This window comes from Schistocerca piceifrons, chromosome 8 (assembly GCF_021461385.2).
Source record: "Schistocerca piceifrons isolate TAMUIC-IGC-003096 chromosome 8, iqSchPice1.1, whole genome shotgun sequence".
In the NCBI taxonomy this organism is placed as follows: Eukaryota; Metazoa; Arthropoda; class Insecta; order Orthoptera; family Acrididae; genus Schistocerca; species Schistocerca piceifrons.
The window spans coordinates 309,462,524-309,479,664 of NC_060145.1; the positions used below are offsets into that span (position 1 = coordinate 309,462,524).

Here is a 17,141-nt window from a genome sequence, read left to right on the forward strand (position 1 = left end):
ACTACCTCCTCCCGGTTGGTTTCGTTCGACGTAAGTTTATACATTAATGTTCCGGTAGATATCACTCTTAAAGTTATTGAAAATAACATTCGACAACATAAAACTTTAAGTGAGTCGCAACTGTCAGAAATTACGTTACTATTGCAGGTTGTACTCGATTATAATTACTTTCAGTTTAATGGCAAAATGTATGAGCAACCATTCGGCTCAGCCATCGGTTGCCCATTAGCTGGTATCTTAGCTGACATCTTTGTGAATGCTTTAGAAGGAAATTTTTTCAAAAGTAATCCTGTGTTGGGTAATATGATTTCTTTCTATGCTCGTTACGTTGATGACATGCTCATACATTTCAAGGAAGTGACCAAGATCTGCAACTAATGTTTCATGTTTTCAGCAGTTTACACGAGAAAATGAATTTCACAGAACAGATGCAAAACGATGAGAGAGAACTCAATTTTACTGATTTGAAGCTTCCGTTGTTTGACAACACAACTAGCTTCGACATTTTTCGTAAAAATACTTTTTCTGATAATATTATCCTAGCAGATTCTTGTCATCCACAAACTCACAAAACTGCCTTCTTTCACTCTGCAGTTCATCATGCCATGAACACACCTTTGCAACAGGATTGTTTAGAAAAATAAATATCTTTAGTAAAATCCACAGCTGTTAACAATGTATACGACCATATGTTAATTGACCAAATTGTCAGGAAAAAATAACTGTAATTTTAGAGGATAACAAGGCGATAAAGAGTAAAGGTAATAACTTTACTTCTATTCCATTTTTGTGGAACGTATCATACAAGATAAGGAGACATTTACAGAAGCAATACGGTTACAGAGTTGCCTTTTTCGTAAATAATAGCTTAAAGCAAAGAGTGATTCATACCATTGGGGCACAGGAAGAAGCTGGCATTAAATGCAGAGTTTACAAAATTACTTGTAACGACTTCCCCAGCTATTACGTTGGGCAGACACGTAGACCCATTAATGTAAGATACAAAAAACACATGCTGGGTGAAAATGGGGAAAACATGCACAATTCCACGTTTGCTGAACATCTATTGCTCTTACAGCACACACCACGTAAACTGGATGACATACAATTGCTACACGAAGTGAGTAAGGGTTACAAACTGGACCCGTTAGAAATTTTCAAATGTCTATCTCAAAAAGATCGATTTATTCTTAACGAAGAGGTGCAGCTTAGAATGAAGATTTTTTTGGGTGGTTTCAAACCCCTTCTTGCTCTAAAGTAATATAGTCTGGCTGACTAGAAGCTAGTTTTCTTGTCTGTCGGTGTTGGTGAGACGCTCCTTTCCTGTCGGGATTTTACGTATTTTTGATGATTGTTGTTCGCGTATTTCGGTGTGTAGGTGTGCTTTAAATGATTCTGTTATGTTTTTTTAATTATGACAACAGATGGTTTTGATTTACTACAACATTTTGTTCGTTTTCGCTAGTGTGTATCCTAGTCTTTAATTTGCGCAAGGTTCTCGCGCGTTAACACTAGTGCCCTCTTTAGTTAGATGTGTTCCTTAGTGCAAGCTTCACATGCTTAACACTAGCACACAGGAAAATAGGTGTTCACATTTTCTATTGTATGTAGGAGTTTTAAATGGTTCTGATATGTTTTATTTATTAAGACAGAGGGTTTGAATTAGCACAACCTTTAAAATTTTGACACGCATGAGTATTGTAATGGCGGATTGTGCAACCGAATGTAACAGAATGACCAAATAGGAGGCGCCGTATTAAAATTCGGCGAGAACTTTCCAAATGATTTATTTGTTTCCACTTAAGTGCCCCGTTCACAGGGCCCTGCAATCCTGATGAAGCACCCCAGCGGCCTGTGCAATGCAACACTGTGTCGTGCTGGCCTTGTACACTAGCTGCAGAGTTCCGATTGCGTCAGAATGGCTGCGCCAGCAGCCTACTCAGCGGCCACCATTCTCGTTGTTGCTGCACTGCTCCGCTGGGAGCTGTAGGCTGGCCCCGCTGCTGCTTCTTCCTCACTGGTATAGCTGAGAACGCAGCGGTATTTACCACCTGCGATCCAATGTCCGAATCTGCAGCCCGCGCCTCGAAAGTCTCCAGTGTGTGTCAGAGCCGAGACAACTGCCCGCTGTAGCGAGCTGAAGAGTGGCCCGTCGCTGGCTGGCTGCAGACCTCGCGTCGGCCTCAGAGGGTCGAACCAGTGACCTGCCATGGACTGGGACACTGTCACCCCATCTGTTGCTGCACGTAGCCTGGCAGTGTGACACACCCCGTCATCCAGGAGAAAGTTGCCATACTTGAATGAATCTCGTTAGAAAATGGCACATATTTATACTCAGCTGTGAGCCTCAGTTTCGCTAACGTGCCACTTTGCATCACTTACGCACCACACCTCGTTTGCATCAGTGGGCCCCTTCTGCCTGTACCTTACGCCATGCTTTTCAGCGTTTCAACGGCCCTGTGGCCTCCATTCCACTTTGAAACCGCTGGTAAGCGTAACTTACTGCAATCCTGCCCACACCTGGCTGTAACTTGTGTGCTCCGAAATATTGCACCAAACTAACTTCCCCTATCCTAACTGCAGTATGTATCCCTGGGTTTTAATGTGCGTGAGTGTCTCGCGCGTACCACAAGTGCCCTCTCTCAGTGAAACTGTCTGCCCTAGTGCTTCCGCACCCTCTTCACACTAGTTCACAGGCTAAATAATGATATGCCGTGTTTGCATCGACCATCTCTTCATAATTATGCTGTGCAGATAGAAGTGAAATTTTAATTTTAACTACTGACTACACGCTTCGGCACGGTTGTTTTATGCATCTCCACTGCAGGATGTAATTTTAGTAAGTGACAAAAAGTTTTTTTCATGCTTGTAATTACTTTGATAATTTTCATGGTTACTTAAAGCTATAAGTGTTTGTTTTTCATTCTATCGCTGTTATGTTGCTAATCTTTTTGCTAGTAAAGGTGCCTTTCTGTTCAGATGTATTTTTGCTTCCGATAAAGGGGTATTTAGATGTACCGAGACCGTGGTCAAGGATTTCAATAAATCTTTATACTGCAACTGTTTGGCTGTTATCATTTACCGTGAAGATTACGAAATTTTTCGAGATCGAAACTGAAGCTTGTTCTGCAGCTCTAATAACTGCTTTCCCGAACAGTTGCTCTTTCTACTCAGCTCTAAAAATCGTGGTCTTGTCCTGTGGCAGACTTACCCTGCGAGCTGAAAGGAAAGGCACCCATATTTCTGTTTATGAGGTGCGCACTGTAATGTGATGCAAACAGGCTTCCCAGTGACCTTGGTATACCTGCATAACTGAGTAGTCAGCGCGGCAGAATGCCATGTGACGGACTCGGGTCCGATTCCCAGGAGGGCTGCGGATTTTCTCGTCTTCGAGACTGGGTGTTTATAGTCTACATCATCAAATTATCCTCATCGACGCGCAAGTGCCGTCAGCTAACAGCACTTGCACCAGGTGACAGGTACACGTGACGGGAAGCCCTAGCCATACGATATTTCATTTCAAAGTGAACTGAGGGAATGTGGAGGGGAAGGCAGAAAACTGCATTCCGGTTAAACAAACTGATGATAATTTGTCTAAATTAATGCGTATTAACAGAACAAATAACAAGGAAAATAAAGCTTAAACTCACACACAAATTCTTAGCCTCATCGCCAATGGATGAAGGCTCATAAATACGTAACCACGTGTTAGTGGGGAAAAATCTGTTGAAATTATATAAGTTATTATAATATCCTGTGGATATCTGAGAGTCATCCTCCATATGTTTTCCAGAAGTCGCCTTGACAGAGACGCAGTGTTTTCGAGGCAGCACGGGGCAGTATCACGGCATTTACGTTTACTTCTGTTCAAATGACAGATAGACAGAAAGCTGTTACACATTACAAGCAATACGTAGCCATGATTACATCTTTGTTTGAAAAAAAAGAAGGTATGTGAACCATAGGGCCTGATACTGTAACAGAACTGAGGTACTGCCATGGGAACGCAAACATAGTCTTATAACGAAGGACGGTCGACAAGTAATGCAACACATTTTTTTCTGAAAGGAGGTTGGTTTTATTCACGATTACAATACACCGTATTATGTCCCACCCTTTTGGCTACAAAACCATGTTTTTCATCATAGTCTCTGTTCAGTGCTACGGCCTTACGCACCTTACTGGGAGCGCTTGTAAGCCCGCACAAACAGCTCTACTGGTCGACGATGGAACCAATGTCTTGTTGCATAAATAATCTCCCCATCATCCAGTTTTGCTCCCACGAAATGGTTCCTTCATTGGAACAAACAAATGGAAGTCAGAATGTGCGAGTCCGTCGTGTAGGTTAGGTGAGGAAGAACAGTACAGTGTAGTTTTATGTGCTCCTCTCGCCTGTGTAGACTTGCGTGGATTCTCGCGTTATCTTGGAGGAGAAGATCGTTTGCATTTTTGTGGCGACGAACTCGCTGAAGTCGTTTCTTCAGTTTTCTGATGCCGGCACAGTATAATTCAGAGTTGATCGGTGCAACATCAGGGATGACATCAAACAGAACAAACCCTTCAGAGTCGCAGAAGATCGTCGTCTTCACTTTATCGCCGGAAGGCGTGTCCTTGAACTTTTTTCTCAGAGGAGAGATGGTGTGGCGCTATTCCGTGGACTGCCGCCTTCTTTCCGGTGCGATCAATCCATATTTCATCACCTGTGACGATGTTCGACAAAACATTGTCACGATTAGCCTCGTAACGCGCAAGCAATTCCGCCCTTCGGTGCTCTTATGGTTTTCCGTTAGGCGGCGAGGAACATAGCTGGACACAATTTTGAGTACCCCAACTGGTGGACGAGTGCGTCAGCGCTATCAATAGTGCCGTCGAATTATGCAGCGAGTTGTTTGATTCTCATCCGTCAATCTCCTCGAATGAGAGTGTCCGCACGTTCCAACTTTGCAGGAGTCACAGCTGTGTGCGGCCGGACGGCACGAGTGAGATCGGACAGGTTTGTGCGACCTTGTTGCGGTGATAACACACGCCTCGCCCAACGACTCACTGTGCTTTTGTTCACTGCCAGGTCTCCGTACACATTATGGAAGCACTCACAAATGCTCTCGTTTCTCGCCAAAAGGAAATCCGTGTTAGATCTCTGCTTTTAACGCACCTCCGTTACAGATGCCACTTTTAATGCTACGTATAGCGGCGCCATCTACCGTAGCTTCATTTAACTATGGGGGCAGAAACTGGAGTACTCCACGACTTCTCACAACAAATTCCGCATTTCTTCGATCGAAACTGGCTGAGAAAACAAATGCGTAGCATTACTTACTGAACGCCAATCGTATGTGACTGGTCGCGGCAGGAGCGAGTAGTTCAGCTGTCGGGAATCATCTCTGCCCAACGGAGTGTGTGTGGTGTGTGAGCAGCGCGTGTGACGGAGTTTGTGTGTGTGTTGGGGCAGGCTCGGCGGTGGCGATGATCGGCGCCAACCTGCGCTTCGGCAGCGGCTCCACCACCAACTCGTCGCTGCAGGGCGGCCGGCAGTTCCAGTGCCACCCGGGCGGCGCCACCGAGGCCGCCGTCGTCTTCAGCCTGGGCGCGCTCGGCATGGCCGCCAACGTCGCCCTCATGGCGCTCATACTCGCCAAGCGGCAGCTGCGCAGGTCAGTCGCTAGCGTGCGCGTCCGCAAGGGTGGCAGCTGTCACACCCGTCCCCTTCCACGATCTATGTACAGGTTTTTTTATTCACTACGTAATTGCCACAGATCTGTGCAATGACAAGTAGAAACTTTTCTGAACTGCACTACTGACTGGTACTTTCACAAAAACTTCTTCTGGGTGGACGCCACAGACACGATATATTTGAAAATGAATTTTGTTCCACCAGGCTAGGTTCAAAATATTTCGCCTGTACTACTATTAGAGTGGTACATAAGTGCGCAGGGGTTTTGTTTTGCGTGGTACTGTTTCGGTTGCTGTGGGTTTAATTATCGATTGTCATTTTTTATTTCTACTTCACTGTCGCTATTATGTTTGCACGTTATCATTTCGTCATTTAGAGGCAGTGAGAGCAGCAGTACATAATAACAATGGAGTGCTAAGTGGAGAAATTGGAACATTTCGGGTATGTTCTTCCCCTTGAGTTCAATAGAACTGTGGCAGTTTCAAAACTGATATGTATGCGTACCACATGTTTTAGCGAAACTCACAAAAATCATCGTATGTCCACATGCACATCTCTACTTGCTCGTCAATTGGCTCGTGAACGACACGTACCATTCCTACCCCGTATCCTTACTGGTGACGAGAAATGGTGTGTTTATGCTAACATAAGGAAAGGACAGGAATGGCTGAATCCAAAAAAAGTAACAACTCGCCATACAAAGACCTCGGTGAACCCACAAAAAAATAAGTTACGCTTCTGGTGGAACAGCGACGTTGTGGTGTACTACGAATTGATTACACGAGATGAAACCATCACTGTACCGTCAGCAACTGAGACTTCTTACAGACGCTACTCAAGAACAGCGACCAAGAAGAATGCGGGAGTTGGGTTGGGAAGTCGTTCTGCACCCACTTTATTCACTTGACCTTACACCTTCAGATTTTCACCTTTTCGCTCTCTATCGAACAGCCTTCAAGGAACTGTCTTTCCAGATGAAAAAGCTGTCCGAATATTGCTCCATGTGTTCTTCGCCTCAAAACCACGTCGTTTCTACAGTCGCGTTGGCGAACTGTTGCAAAGTAATGAAGGGCAATATACACTATGTAATCAAAAGCATCCGGACACCCCGGAAAGCATACGTTATTCATATTAAGATCATTGTGCTGCCATTTACTGGCAGGTGCTCGATTTCAGCGACCTCAGTAGCCATTAGACATCGTGAGAGAGCAGAATGGGGCGCTCCGAGGAACTCACGGACTTTGAACGAGCGCAGGTGATTGGGTGTCAATTGTTTCATACGTCTGTACGTAAGGTTTCTACACTCTTAAACATCGCTAAGTCCACTGTTTCCGATGTGGTAGTGAAGTGGAAACATGAAGGAACACATACAGCAATAAAGCGTAGAGGTCGACCTCGTTTGTTAACTGACAGAGACTGTCGACATTTGAAGAGGACCGTAATGAGTAATAGGCAGACATATATCAGGACCATCACACACGAATTCCAAACTGCATCAAGATCCGCTGCAGTTACTATGACAGTTAGGAGGGAGGTGAGAAAACTTGGATTTCATGGTCGAACAGCTGCTCATAAGCCACACATCACGCCAGTAAATGCCAAACGACTCCTCGCTTGGTGTAAAGGCCGTAAACATTGAAGGACTGTGTGGACTGACGGATCACAGCATACAATGTGCCGATCCGATGGCAGGGTATGGGTATGACGAATGCCCGGTGAATGTCATCTGCCAACGTGTGTTGTGCCAACAGTAAAATTCCGAGGCGGTGGTGTTATGGTGTGGTCGTATTTTCATGGAGGGGCTTGCACCCCTTCTTCTTTTGCGTGGCACTATCACAGCACAGGCCTACACTGATGTTTTAAGCACCTTCTTGCTTCCCAATGTTGAAGAGCAATTCGGGAATAGCGATTGTATCTTTCAACACGATCGAGCACCTGTTCATAATGCACGGTATGTGGGGGAGTGGTTACACGACAATAACTTCGCAGGAATGGACTGGCCTGCACAGAGTCCTGACCTGAATCCTAAACAACACTTTTGGGATGTTTTGGAACGCCGACTTTGTGCCAGTCCTCACAGACCCATATCGATATCTCTCCTTCGTGCAACACTCCGTGAAGAATGGGCTGCCATTCTCCAAGAAACCTTCCAGCACGTAATTTAACGTGTGCCTGCTGAATGGTAGCTGACGTCTTGGCTAGGGGCGGACCAAGACCATATTTACTTCTAGCATTACTGATGGTGTGCACCACGAACTTGTAAGTCATTTTCAGCCAGATGTTTGAATACTTTTGATATCATAGTATATAATAATGACTGAAGTTACTGTTATGTGTACCTGTTTTGTTTATTAAACTTACGGAAACAACTCACGAACTTACGCTCAACTCCGTAGCTTTGGGTATTGCCCATTCTGAAGTACGTCTATGGTAACAAATATAACAAACTCCACTTGGAAATTTTCGTACACAATGTCTCATTTTATCTCCTTTGAGTGTTTATCAGTTTTTAAAATAACAAATAGGGTATACGACATGGTTCTTGCTGTGCTATCAGCAATCACGAACAGTTGCACACACGCGCCGATAGACACATACTGGGCAATATAAGCAGGGTGCTAGGGGTATAAGTGCGGATATTGTGAACATTGGTACATTAATACGTATCCACTTCAGCGTTTTAGTTGTTTTTCTCCTCACACAGCTTACAAGCGGTTAGTTTCTGCAGGACCGTATCTGCTTCACTAACAAGGGAACATTCCCTAGTGTAAATAAATGATATTGAAACTTCCTGGCAGATTAAAACTGTGTGCCCGACCGAGACTCGAACTCGGGACCTTTGCCTTTCACGGGCAAGCGCTCTACCATCTGAGCTACCGAAGCACGACTCACCCCCGGCCCTCACAGCTTTGCTTCTGCCAGCATCTCGTCTCCTACCTTCCAAACTTTCGTGCTTCGGTTGCTCAGATGGTAGAGCACTTGCCCGCGAAAGGCAAAGGTCCCGAGTTCGAGTCTCGGTCGGGCACACAGTCTTAATCTCCCAGAAAGTTTCATATCAGCGCACACTCCGCTGCAGAGTGAAAATATTATTCTGGAAACATCCCCCAGGCTGTGGTTAAGCCATGTCTCCGCAGTATCCTTTCTTTCAGGAGTGCCAGTTCTGCAAGGTTCGCAGGAGAGCTTCTGTAAAGTTTGGAAGGTAGGAGACGAGATACTGGTAGAAGTAAAGCTGTGAGGACGGGGCGTGAGTCGTGCTTGGGTAGCTCAGTTGTTTTAGTTCGCCGGCGGACGGCGTGGAAGTAGGACGTAGTGTGGTGTGTGCTGTGGCGTCTGTGCTTCCGCGTGGTAAGTCTTGCGCTTGCTGGGCTTAAAACTCTGTTTATAGAAAACTTCGAGAAGTAATGAGTAGCATGCAGTGATCGCTCAACCAAGTCGAAAAGATACGTTGAAACTTACCTTTGATCCTCGATATGCCAGACCCAAATCGTTTGAAGTAGAAAATTGGTTAGAAGAAGATGTGAGGCTCTCCTTTAATGATGTAATTGGGATCCACCTGTCGATTGTAGCTTGTGTCGTGTTTGTTAAAATGCGTAGTTCCGAGTTGTGCGAGAAAATAGTTGAGTCTTCCGGAGGTGTCATGAAATTAAAGCACTCAGATGGAAACGTTGGTGAAGTGACCGTTGCACATGCTGGTTTTGGCATTCGCACAATTCGAATCTTCGAGTTGCCTTTTGAGATTACAACAGACCAAATTAATGCTGTAATATCACCCTTCGGGAAAGTGCTCAGCAACTTTGCCGAGAAATGGTCAAGCGCGCATAAATTCCCAGTACTAAATGGCGTACGGCAGCTTCGAGTAGAGTTACAAAAGCACATTCCGTCGTACATCAATGTCTGCGGATATAGAGGGATTGTAATTTATGACGACCAACCGTGAACCTGTGCCGCCTGTAACAAGCCTGGGCACGTTCGCGCAGAATGCATACAGCGGCGCGTTGCACGGCTGCCGGCCGGCGAGGCCGCCAGGCCACCGGCGATGACAACACTGCCTGGAACTTACGCCGCCGTGGCACGTGAACGGCCGACTGCTTCCTCAGCCCCTGAATCGTGTGCAACTACAAATTCTCCAGACACTGAAATTTCGATGGACGTCAGTGCCGTCATAGCTGACGACCTACAAGAGTCCCGCCAATCTACGGAAACAGTTGAAGTTCCACCGAAACAGCACATGCAGCTGTAAAGGCAGCAGATCCGCCGGAAGTTGAAGACCGACACACCTTGCAGGGAAGCGACACTAACTTGGATACTGAAGAAAGTCCGTCCAGAGGCAATTCTCCGAAGAAAAATAAGAAACGCCGGCTGGCGCGCAAAGGTGCAGAGGAGACAGCTCCCAAACAGACAGCTGCGAGACAAAACAGAAGAATGTTTTTTAAAGTTAGATCAAGTACGACGAAGAATGTCTGACATACAAGCATACAAAATCGCGACAGTAAACCTTAATAAGATTCACAGTTCCTTTAAACTACGGAACTTAAAAGACTTTATATATGCTTCTGACAGTGACATTATACTTTTACAAGAAGTGACAGACATTGAGCTTGGTAACGTACCTGGCTTCAACGCCATTACAAACCCAGGGCATGGAGCGGAAATGGGCACGGCTCTGCTCACAAAGGAGGGCATAGTAGTCCAAGATGTAGTAAAACTACCAAACAGTAAAGGCATAGCGGCCACAACAAACAAAATACGACTCATTAACGTGTATGCCCCTTCAGGATCCAGTAACAGGCACCGCAGAACGGAGTTCTTTAAAGAAGAAATTATCCCACTCCTGGGAGGAGATTTTAACTGTGTTTTGCATACCAAAGATCAAACTCCCAATTTCAACAAGTGTACTGAACTGGAACGTGTAGTTAATGACTTAAGACTAATAGACTCATGGGAACATACGCACGGTGCAGCCCCTGGCTTCACCCACGCCAAAAGTCACTCGGCGAGCCGTCTCGACAGGATATATGTAACGCACAATTTGAAACACCTCATTTTGCAGTCCGAAGTATGGCCTACCGTTTTTTCGGACCATGCTGCATACATATGCACAATCAATCTGATAAAACAAGGGACCTACCGAGGTAGAGGCACATGGAAGCTCAACGTGTCACATCTGGAAGACCATGCTTGTCGGGAGGCATTTTACAAGGTATGGAGAGAGTGTGAAAGCAAATTTAGCTCGTACAACTCTGGCACTGACTGGTGGCTGAAACATGCCAAACTTAAAATAGGGAGGTTTTTCATAAACTACTCCAAAGACAAAAACTTTTGGTACAAATCAACTATAGAATTTTACTTTCAATGTCTAAGGGATTTGTACAAGTACGATGCAACAGTTGTGGACAACTACGAAAGAATTAACAAAATTAAAGCAAAAATTTTAGCACTACGGCGTAAACAACTGGAAGGCTACCAAATATTGTCGCGTGCCCGGAATATAGCACAGCACGAGGTCACTTCCATTTATCATGTCATTCGTGAGAGCAAAAGGGCGTCTCGCAAGATATTATCTGAAATACCAACTGATGATGGAAGGAAGCTGACGAAGCAAAGAGAGATTAAAGAGGCAATCGTACAGCATTTTGAATCCTTAATGTCTAGTCAACCGGTTGACGAACAGCTTCAAGACGAGTTAATGATCAACCTCCAGGGCAAAGTATGCCACGCGGAAGCACAAACTCTCATCTCGGAAGTAACTGAAGAAGACGTCGAAGAAGCTATATATGGAAGCACGAAAAATAAGGCTCCAGGGGTAGATGGAATTGCGGCAGAATTTTATCGCAGATCCAGTGTCCTCGTAAAAGGTAAGTTTACTCTCATCTGCAGCGAACTGCTAAACCCTGAAAATGACATCCCGAAAGAATTTCGTGAGAGACTCGTAGTGCCAAAAACTACCAATACGAAATCTGTAAGCGCTCTGAGGCCAATTACGCTTTTAAACAGCGGCAGGCTGAAAACCACAATGACCAGCGTCACTGGCCCTTATCAAAAAAGTGTGGGCAAAGATAGGAGAATTCTCCAGACCCTCTGTGATTACAGGGACCTAATCTCAACGGCCGATATCTGCAAAATAAAATGTGCACTTATCTCACTCGACTTTGATAAAGCCTTCGACAGAGTTAATCATAGTTTCCTCCTTCGCACCATGGGCGCAATGGGCTTCCCACCTAGATTCATTGCGGTAGTAAGAAATACATTAACAAACAACTCAGCCATATTTGCCTTCAATGGACACATTAGCCGCCCGATTGACGTCACCAGCTCCATTAAGCAAGGGTGTCCAATGTCAAAGGCACTCTTCGCCATCGCCATCGAGCCCCTGCTTGCCTCCCTTATGAAACATCTACAGAAACTACAAATACATGGAGAAAAGATCGTGTGCAAAGCATATGCTGATGATGTTGGCTTCCTAGTCGTGAATGGCGCTGAAGTACAGAGCGCACTACGAATAGTAACAAAATATGAACAGGCATCTGGTGCAAAACTTAATAGAACAAAGTCGGGGATTTTCAACATCGGCCGTCGAATTGGGACGCAAACGCAGGATCTGTTACGCGAGCTTGTAACCATGAAATGTCTCGGCATAGATTTTAAAAGAAATATCAAGCACACTATTGCTGCGAATTATCGAAAATTACTTCTACATCTACATCTACATTGATACTCCGCAAGCCACCCAACGGTGTGTGGCGGAGGGCACTTTACGTGCCACTGTCATTACCTCCCTTTCCTGTTCCAGTCGCGTATGGTTCGCGGGAAGAACGACTGTCTGAAAGCCTCTGTGCGCGCTCTAATCTCTCTAATTTTACATTCGTGATCTCCTCGGGAGGTATAAGTAGGGGGAAGCAATATATTCGATACCTCATCCAGAAACGCACCCTCTCGAAACCTGGCGAGCAAGCTACACCGCGATGCAGAGCGCCTCTCTTGCAGAGTCTGCCACTTGAGTTTATTAAACATCTCCGTAACGCTATCACGGTTACCAAATAACCCTGTGACGAAACGCGCCGCTCTTCTTTGGATCTTCTCTATCTCCTACGTCAGACCGATCTGGTACGGATCCCACACTGATGAGCAATACTCAAGTATAGGTCGAACGAGTGTTTTGTAAGCCACCTCCTTTGTTGATGGACTACATTTTCTAAGCACTCTCCCAATGAATCTCAACCTGGTACCCGCCTTACCAACAATTAATTTTATATGATCATTCCACTTCAAATCGTTCCGCACGCATACTCCCAGATATTTTACAGAAGTAACCGCTACCAGTGTTTGTTCCGCTATCATATAATCATACAATAAAGGATCCTTCTTTCTATGTATTCGCAATACATTACATTTGTCTATGTTAAGGGTCAGTTGCCACTCCCTGCACCAAGTGCCTATCCGCTGCAGATCTTCCTGCATTTCGCTACAATTTTCTAATGCTGCAACTTCTCTGTGTACTACAGCATCATCCGCGAAAAGCCGCATAGAACTTCCGACACTATCTACTAGGTCATTTTTATATATTGTGAAAAGCAATGGTCCCATAACACTCCCCTGTGGCACGCCAGAGGTTACATTAACGTCTGTAGACGTCTCTCCATTGATAACAACATACTGTGTTCTGTTTGCTAAAAACTCTTCAATCCAGCCACACAGCTGGTCTGATATTCCGTAGGCTCTTACTTTGTTTATCAGGCGACAGTGCGGAACTGTATCGAACGCCTTCCGGAAGTCAAGAAAAATAGCATCTACCTGGGAGCCTGTATCTAATATTTTCTGGGTCTCATGAACAAATAAAGCGAGTTGGGTCTCACACGATCGCTGTTTCCGGAATCCATGTTGATTCCTACATAGTAGATTCTGGGTTTCCAGAAATGACATGATACGCGAGCAAAAAACATGTTCTAATATTCTACAAGAGATCGACGTCAGAGATATAGGTCTATAGTTTTGCGCATCTGCTCGACGACGCTTCTTGAAGACTGGGACTACCTGTGCTCTTTTCCAATCATTTGGAACCCTCCGTTCCTCTAGAGACTTGCGGTACACGGCTGTTAGAAGGGGGGCAAATTCTTTCGCGTACTCTGTGTAGAATCGAATTGGTATCCCATCAGGTCCAGTGGACTTTCCTCTATTGAGTGATTCCAGTTGCTTTTCTATTCCTTGGACACTTATTTCGATGTCAGCCATTTTTTCGTTTGTGCGAGGATTTAGAGAAGGAACTGCAGTGCGGTCTTCCTCTGTGAAACAGCTTTGGAAAAAGGTGTTTAGTATTTCAGCTTTACGCGTGTCATCCTCTGTTTCAACGCCATCATCATCCCGTAGTGTCTGGATATGCTGTTTCGAGCCACTTACTGATTTAACGTAAGACCAGAACTTCCTAGGATTTTCTGTCAAGTCGGTACATAGAATTTTACTTTCGAATTCAATGAACGCTTCACGCATAGCCCTCCTTACGCTAACTTTGACATCGTTTAGCTTCTGTTTGTCTCAGAGGTTTTGGCTGCGTTTAAACTTGGAGCGGAGCTCTCTTTGCTTTTGCAGTAGTTTCCTAACTTTGTTGTTGTACCACGGTGGGTTTTTCCCGTCCCTCACAGTTTTACTCGGCACGTACCTGTCTAAAACGCATTTTACGATTGCCTTGAACTTTTTCCATAAACACTCAACATTGTCAGTGTCGGAACAGAAATTTTCGTTTTGATCTGTTAGGTAGTCTGAAATCTGCCTTCTATTACTCTTGCTAAACAGATAAACCTTCCTCCCTTTTTTTATATTCCTATTAACTTCCATATTCAGGGATGCTGCAACGGCCTTATGATCACTGATTCCCTGTTCTGTACATACAGACTCGAAAAGTTCGGGTCTGTTTGTTATCAGTAGGTCCAAGATGTTATCTCCACGAGTCGGTTCTCTGTTTAATTGCTCGAGGTAATTTTCGGATAGTGCACTCAGTATAATGTCACTCGATGCTCTGTCCCTACCACCCGTCCTAAACATCTGAGTGTCCCAGTCTATATCTGGTAAATTGAAATCTCCACCTAAGACTATAACTTGCTGAGAAAATTTGTGTGAAATGTATTCCAAATTTTCTCTCAATTGTTCTGCCACTAATGCTGCTGAGTCGGGAGGTCGGTAAAAGAAGCCAATTATTAACCTAGTTCGGTTGTTTAGTGTAACCTCCACCCATAATAATTCACAGGAACTATCCACTTCTACTTCACAACAGGATAAACTACTACTAACAGCGACGAACACTCCACCACCGGTTGCATGCACTCTATCCTTTCTAAACACCGTCTGTACCTTTGTAAAAATTTCGGCAGAATTTATCTCTGGCTTAAGCCAGCTTTCTGTACCTATAACGATTTCAGCTTCGGTGCTTTCTATCAGCGCTTGAAGTTCCGGTACTTTACCAACGCAGCTTCGACAGTTGACAATTACAATACCGATTGCTGCTTGGTCCCCGCATGTCCTGACTTTGCCCCGCACCCGTTGAGGCTGTTGCCTTTTCTGTACTTGCCCAAGGCCATCTAACCTAAAAAACCGCCCAGCCCACGCCACACAACCCCTGCTACCCGTGTAGCCGCTTGTTGCGTGTAGTGGACTCCTGACCTATCCAGCGGAACCCGAAACCCCACCACCCTATGGCGCAAGTCGAGGAATCTGCAGCCCACACGGTCGCAGAACCGTCTCAGCCTCTGATTCAGACCCTCCACTCGGCTCTGTACCAAAGGTCCGCAGTCAATCCTGTCGACGATGCTGCAGATGGTGAGCTCTGCTTTCATCCCGCTAGCGAGACTGGCAGTCTTCACCAAATCAGATAGCCGCCGGAAGCCAGAGAGGATTTCCTCCGATCCATGGCGACACACATCATTGGTGCCGACATGAGCGACCACCTGCAGATGGGTGCACCCTGTACCCTTCATGGCATCCGGAAGGACCCTTTCCACATCTGGAATGACTCCCCCCGGTATGCACACGGAGTGCACATTGGTTTTCTTCCCCTCTCTTGCTGCCATTTCCCTAAGGGGCCCCATTACGCGCCTGACGTTGGAGCTCCCAACTACCAGTAAGCCCACCCTCTGCAACTGCCCGGATCTTGCAGACTGAGGGGCAACCTCTGGAACAGGACAAGCAGCCATGTCAGGCCGAAGATCAGTATCAGCCTGAGACAGAGCCTGAAACCGGTTCGTCAGACAAACTGGAGAGGCTTTCTGTTCAGCCCTCTGGAATGTCTTTCGCCCCCTGCCACACCTTGAAACGACCTCTCACTCTACCACAGGTGAGGGATCAGCCTCAATGCGGGCAGTATCCCGGGCAACCACAGTCGTAGTCCGATCAGGGGATGCGTGGGACGAGCTGGCCGTCCCCGACAAACCCCCATCCGGACCCCCACAGTGATGCCCATTGGCAACAGCCTCAAGCTGTGTGACCGAAGCCAACACTGCCTGAAGCTGGGAGCGAAGGGATGCCAACTCAGCCTGCATCCGAACACAGCAGTTGCAGTCCCTATCCATGCTAAAAACTGTTTTGCAAAAAACGTCTGAACTAATCTACAGAGAGCGCAAACAAATCGACAAAATTTAAACGGTTATTAAAATACAAGATTGCCTAGTAAATGCCGTAATGCTGCTACTTGCGCACTGCTGACACTGCTCGGCGGCGGAAGGAGACTAAGTGAAATTACACTATTCAGGTACTAAAACGCGATGCTACACTCTCAAATACTATAAAACACCCGAAATTTATGAATTAAACAATGCAAGTACCAAAAACACGCAAAGAAATTAAGGATTAAACTATGTAACAAACGAGTGAGCTAGGAGTATAGACTTGCTGCTCAGCTGCTTATCCAACGGCGGCAGGTAACACACTGACTGACCAACCGACACTGGCCTTTCAAAACAAAAACACTAGACAAACGACTACGCGAATTTACACTATTCAGGTAATAAAACGCGATGCTACAACTCTCAAATACTATAATACGCCCGAAATTTATGAATTAAACAATGCAAGTACCAAAAACACGCAAAGAAATTAAGAATTAAACTATGTAACAAACGAGTGAGCTAGGAGTATACGACTTGCTGCTCAGCTGCTTATCCAACGGCGGCAGGGAACACACTGACTGACCAACCGACACTGGCCTTTCAAAACAAAAACACTAGACAAACGACTACGCGAATTTACACTATTCAGGTAATAAAACGCGATGCTACAACTCTCAAATACTATAATACGCCCGAAATTTATGAATTAAACAATACAAGTACCAAAAACACGCAAAGAAATTAAGAATTAAACTATGTAACAAACGAGTGAGCTAGGAGTATACGACTTGCTGCTCAGCTGCTTATCCAACGGCGGCAGGGAGCACACAGCATACGCGCCTCTGTACAAGCACATAGTATTAGCAAACTCGATGAAC

General features: G+C 45.4%; 1 protein-coding gene across 1 annotated transcript in view; it reads left to right on the forward strand.

Moving 5' to 3' along the window:
- Positions 1 to 3,919: 3,919 nt before the first annotated feature.
- Positions 3,920 to 17,141, forward strand: part of LOC124712308 — a 257,556-nt gene continuing 244,334 nt past the window's right edge. The window contains exons 1-2 of the mRNA XM_047242600.1: positions 3,920 to 3,950; positions 5,450 to 5,651. Coding sequence (XP_047098556.1) covers positions 3,920 to 3,950; positions 5,450 to 5,651 — 233 coding nt within the window. The remainder of the gene's footprint in view (positions 3,951 to 5,449; positions 5,652 to 17,141) is intronic.